Here is a 5,906-nt window from a genome sequence, read left to right on the forward strand (position 1 = left end):
GTACTGGAAGAAAAGTAGACACCTAGATCAATGGAACAGAATAAAGAGCCCAGAAATAAACACATGATTCAATAAGTCTTTGACAAAAAGAAGCAAAAATATGCACTGGGAAAAAATGGAAAAAACTTCACCAATGGTGCTGGGAAAACTGGAAAGCTACATGCAAACCACTTTCTTACACCAAACACAAAGGTAAACTCAAAATAGATTAAAGACCTAAATGTAAGACATAAAACCATAAAGTTCCTAAAAGAGAGAACAGGTAATAATTTCTCTGGCATTGGTTGTAGCAACATTTTTCTAGATATGTCTCATGACATAAGAAAACAAAAGGAAAAATCATGTTAGGATGGCTAAAAACAAAAACTAAAGAAACAATAAGTACTGCTGCTGATGTGGAGAAAAAGGGACCTTCATGCGCTATTGGTGGAAATGCAAACTGGTGCAGCCACTGTCGAAGACAGTATATATGGAGGTTTCTTAAAAAATTAAAAGTTGTGGGGTGCTTGAGTGGCTCAGTCAGTTGACTCTTGATTTCGGCTTAGGTCATGATCCCAGGGTTGTAGGATTGAGCCCCACACACTCTGTACGGATACAAAGCCTGCTTGATATTCTCATTCTCTCTCTCTCTCTCTCTCTCTCTCTTTCCTTCCGCCCGCCCCCCCATCTCTAAAAAAAAAAAAATAGAACTACCATAAGATCCATTAGTTCCACTACTGGACATTGACCCAAAGAATATGAAAATACCAATTTGAAAAGATACATGCACCCCTATGTTTCTGAAGCATTATTTACAATAGCCAAAACGTAGGAGCAGCCCAAGTGTCCGTGGATAGATGAATAAAGAAGGTGTATGTGTGTATATAAATAAATATACATGTAATGAAATATTAGTTAGCCATAAAAGAGAATAAAGTCTTGCCATTTTCATCAACATGGATGAGTCTAGAGAGTATAATGCTAAGCAAAATAAGTCAGTCAGAGAAAGACAAATACCATTTGATCTCACTCATGTGGAATTTAAGCAATAAAACCAATGAAGAAAGAAAGAAAAAAAAGACAAACCAAAAACAGACTCTTAACTATAGATAACAAAGTGATGGTTACCAGAGGGGAGGTGGGTGAGGGGATGAATGAAATAGATGAAGGGATCAAGAGTACATTTATCATGGTGAGCACTGAGTAATACATACAATTGTTGAATCAGTATATTGTACACCTGAAACAAATACAACATTGTATGTTAACTACACTGGATTAAAAATTTTTAAGTGTGCTTATAGTCAATTTAAAGAAAAAACAAAGAAAAAGGAAAAAAAGAATTTGCAACCAACATTCTTGAAAGGGAAGGAAAGACAGGGATGCCTGGGTGGCTCAGTTGGTTAAGCATCTGACTTTGGCTCAGGTCATGATCTCTCAGTTTGTGGGTTTGAGCCCCGCGACCAGCTCTATACTAACAGCTCAGAGCCTGGAGCGTGCTTCGGATTCTGCGTCTCCCTCTCTTTCTTCCCCTTCCTTGCTTGCACTCTGTCTCTCTATCTCTCTCAATAATAAACAAACATTAAAAAAAAAACTTAAAAAAAAAAAAAGAAAGTAAAAGAAAGACTAGGGAACTATTCCAAATTAAAGGAGACTAAAACATGGTAATTAAAGTAACATGTAATTCTAAATTGAATTTTTTTTGTATAAAGAAAATTTTTAGACAATTGGTGAAACTTAAATAGGATTGGAGAAGAACATGTTAATAATGTAGCAATGTTAATGTCCTGATAGCAATGGTTATATTGTACTTATCTAGTAGAACATATTCTTTTTTGTCATAAACACATACTACTCTACTGAGAGCAGATGGAGGATCAACTGGTGCAGGAATAAAAGATCTTCATCGTGTATTTGTTCTTTTTATTTACGTTTATATTGTTTCAAAATTTAAAAATAAGGAAACATGTAAGTACTGCCGTACAACTTCAATTTGGGGCATGTGTCATAAATTAATGAAATCCTAACATTGACTAGGAAGCAAGAGAGAGGTTTCTTTTTGGGGTAAACCCTCTTACATGTAGAATTGGTCATATTGTCCCAGGGAAGTGGAATATGTGAAATGCTTGTTGGCATCAACTTTAGAGTTTAAATTAGTTCTAGCTACCTTTTGGGGGGAATATCTGTTCTGTTTTATAGTCAAAGAAATTAAGTTTTTTAAATTTGTTTATTTATTTTTGACAGAGAGAGAGAGAGAGAAAGAGAGAGAGAGAGAGAGAGAGAGAAAGTGGGGGAGCAGCAGAAAGAGAGGGACAGAGAGGATCCCAAGGAGGCTCCACACTGTCATGAACTGTGAGATCATGACCTGAGCCAAAATCAAGAGTGGGATGCTTAACCAACTGAGTCATCCAGGTGTCCCAAAGAAATTCAGTTCTATGGTTAAAGCAATTCACAGTTTTTATTTCCTTCCTTCTTTCTTTTGGTTGTTATTGTTTTTATTTTATATTTTACATACATGCCCCCTGACACTAGTCTTAGGGGGCATTATTTTTTTTTTGTAATTTTAATTAATCCCCATGTGTCTCTTATGAGCAAAATGATAAAACTGTGGCTCTAATTGTTAGCACACAATTTGAAGCAAGAATTCTTTGTTACAAAATTGGGGTTCCTTTCATATGGGAAACTTCCTAAAACATCTTTCTATTTAGAGCATTGCATTTTCACTTAGAATTTTTATGGAGATATTCTCCTTCATTTTAATATATAAGAAAAGAAGACAGAAAATGAATCTTATCTGGCCTGAAAGAGGATTTTAACTGAATTATTTGTAATGTCTGGGTCATTTTAATGAGCGTGAGTGAAAGTGAAAGATATTAAAAGATGCAGATAATTTCCAGAATACATATCTGTTTTAGAATTCTTCTCCAGAAAACCTTTGGAATTAAATTTCCTCTTAAAATATTGAATTTTTTTATAATATTGTAAGAGAGAAAATACTCATCATTTATTTTTTACTCCTGTTTTTACCATATTCCCACAGGGAGAAAAGTATATCAATGTATCCAAGATATGGTAAGTCATTTATAATTAGCAATAAATATCTAGATCATATATAAAAGCAATTCTGCAAGTACAAGTCAGATAATATCCATTGACTTTAGAACTGTCATAGATTTTTCTATTTTCATGCAGATGCAATAGTCAAAACTTCCTGATTAAATGCAACTAATATGAGAAGACTGATGTGTTTGAAACCAAAGAAAAATAATAAAGTGAAATGAGATGAAGGAACAATGGGGATGTACTACATCGGGACAAAATAATTAATGAATATTAATTATTAGAATATTTCAATCATATAAAAATATGTAATTGTCATTATTTCTATATTTCATTATTTCTATATTTCACTCATTTTTTAAGTGTTCTAGTGAGCTAAGGACTTTTGAATAAACGCTGTAAGTTGACATTGGTACAATTTTCTAGATGTTATAAGTATTTTTTCAATAATTTATAAGATATACAAAGAAAATACATTTAAAGTCATACTTATGTTTATTTAGAACATTTAAACAGAATTCAGCTCATCTGGAGATGATCAGCTCAAATTTAAATTATCTTTCAATTGCAAATAGGGAAAAAGAAAAAATTCAATACTGTTATAACTGTGTCTCAAATGGAACAATCAGAGGCTGCATAGGTTGATCTATGCTATAATTTTAAGTATCATCTGTCTTGTTAAATTGGATCAACCTTTTAAACTTGTTTACATTTCTGACTATGTTTATCTTTCTGTTTGTAGTTTTTTAAAAAAAATTTTCTTCTTTCCACTTTTGGGGTTGTTTTCCTATGTCTATTTCATAGGACTCAAATCTGAAATGAGGAATCAGTCAAGAGAGATGGAGTTCATTCTCCTAGGACTGACCGATGACCCACAACTGCAAATTGTGATTTTTGTATTTCTCTTTCTAAATTATGTGTTGAGTGTAATGGGGAACTTATCCATCATCCTTCTTACCTTGCTAGATCCCCGCCTCAAGACTCCCATGTATTTTTTCCTCCGAAATTTCTCCTTCTTGGAAGCTTCATTGACAACGGTCTGTATTCCCAGATTCCTGATAAGCATCGTGACTAAAAACAAAACAATATCCTATGATAGTTGTGCATCTCAGTTATTCTTTTTCCTCTTATTAGAAATTACAGAATTTTACCTACTGGCTGCCATGTCTTTTGACCGTTATGTAGCAATCTGCAAACCCCTACATTATCCAGTGATTATGAACAACAAAGTGTGTTACCAACTTCTATTCAGTTCATGGACATCAGGCTTTCTATTTACATTTCCACCATTGGCCTTGGGACTGACACTGGAATTCTGTGCTTCCAGAGTAATTGATCATTTCATGTGTGACATTTCCCCTGTGCTGCAGCTTTCTTGCACTGACACTCATTTCCTGGAATTATTTTCATTTGTCTTAGCTATTTTAACACTCCTAGTCACATTGCTGTTAGTGATTCTTTCTTACACATATATTATCAAGACCATTCTAAAAATCCCCTCTGCTCAGAAAAGAACAAAGGCTTTTTCTACTTGTTCTTCTCATATAATTGTGGTCTCCCTTACTTATGGTAGCTGTATCTTTAATTACATAAAACCAACAGCAAAGGAAAGGGTAACTTTATCCAAAGGTGTAACTGTTATCTATACCTCAGTTGCCCCTTTATTAAACCCTTTCATTTACACTCTAAGAAACCAGCAAGTGAAACAAGCCTTCAAAGATATACTCCAAAAGACTTTCTATTTTTTCAAAAAATGAAAAGAAACTTTAATTTTTAAAACTTGGAGAAAAAAGTAAATAGAAATGTTTACTCATTTCATAAGTTAACTTAATCTGCCCTTCAATTAGTTAACCTGATAATATTTTAACCAGAGCTTTCAGCACAATACATCTATCCTTTCCTGTTTCTCTTTATGATTAGCATTCCTTTCTGTGCCTCAGCAGGAGTCCTCTCTTTAGTTAACAACACAAATGTTAAATTTCATTTACTTTACAAAACATGGTACTGACCTTCTCAAAAAAAAAAACGTATTAGATATTCATCATAAGAATGTTATCAGTTATACAGACATCAATATAACAACATGCGCTACCACTGGGGCTCTAGGAAATTCTTCAAATGTCATTCCAATATTTTCAACAAGGCAAGAAAAAAAGGCAGGCTTCAAATCATAAAAGGCTCATATGTCCTAAAATGCACCAGGACTTTATCTGGTAGGTCTAGAGACCTAAAAATCTTGAGTGAATAAGAATCACACACCTGGTTAGCTTTTTTTAAACAAAGTCAATGTTCTTATCCCTAAAATGTCTTTTCAATTTGTCTGGATTGCTGTATAGAAACATGGACTGTAGCTGATTCTGATGCATGTGGCTCCAATGAGAGTTTTATTTCTTGTTTTTTTTTTAATGTTTATTTATTTTTGAGAGAGAGAGAGAGAGCAGAGGAGGGGCAGAAAGAGAGGGAGACAGGAGCCAAAGTGGCTCCATGCTGATAGCAGAGAGCTGGGGCATCCACAAACCCTAAGATCATGACCTGAGCTGGAGCCAGATGCTTAACTGACTGAGCCACCCAGGCACCCCGAGAGTTTTCTTTTTTTAATATAAGAACCTATGCAAGTAGATTTTTATTTTGAAAAACTGCTATGTTAAACATATTGAGGATGGGTTTTTGGATGTTGGAGTCAGGAAGACAAGTTAGAGGGCTAATATTTTAAACGAAATGAGTTTTCTGAGAGTTGAAATCCAATAGAGTCAATGAATCTGAAGCTCCAGGTGATGGTTCCAGGGATATTTAGGAAAACAAACTGAGCCAAACTGTTGATCATTTGGATATATGGCATAAATGAAAACAGACTTTTTGTGTCTTCC

The 5,906-nt window shown here is 34.2% G+C and overlaps 1 protein-coding gene across 1 annotated transcript; it reads left to right on the top strand.

Annotated features, from left to right (window-relative positions):
• Window positions 1–3,824: 3,824 nt before the first annotated feature.
• Window positions 3,825–4,796, top strand: LOC124501778 (olfactory receptor 6C6-like). The gene has a single exon (XM_047066239.1). It carries the CDS (start codon window positions 3,858–3,860, stop codon window positions 4,794–4,796), a length of 939 nt encoding a protein of 312 aa, XP_046922195.1. The 5' UTR covers window positions 3,825–3,857.
• Window positions 4,797–5,906: the final 1,110 nt, after the last annotated feature.

This window comes from Lynx rufus, unplaced genomic scaffold, assembly GCF_022079265.1.
Source record: "Lynx rufus isolate CCGP_SWC_20201006 ecotype Redwood Valley unplaced genomic scaffold, mLynRuf1.p SCAF_7, whole genome shotgun sequence".
In the NCBI taxonomy this organism is placed as follows: Eukaryota; Metazoa; Chordata; class Mammalia; order Carnivora; family Felidae; genus Lynx; species Lynx rufus.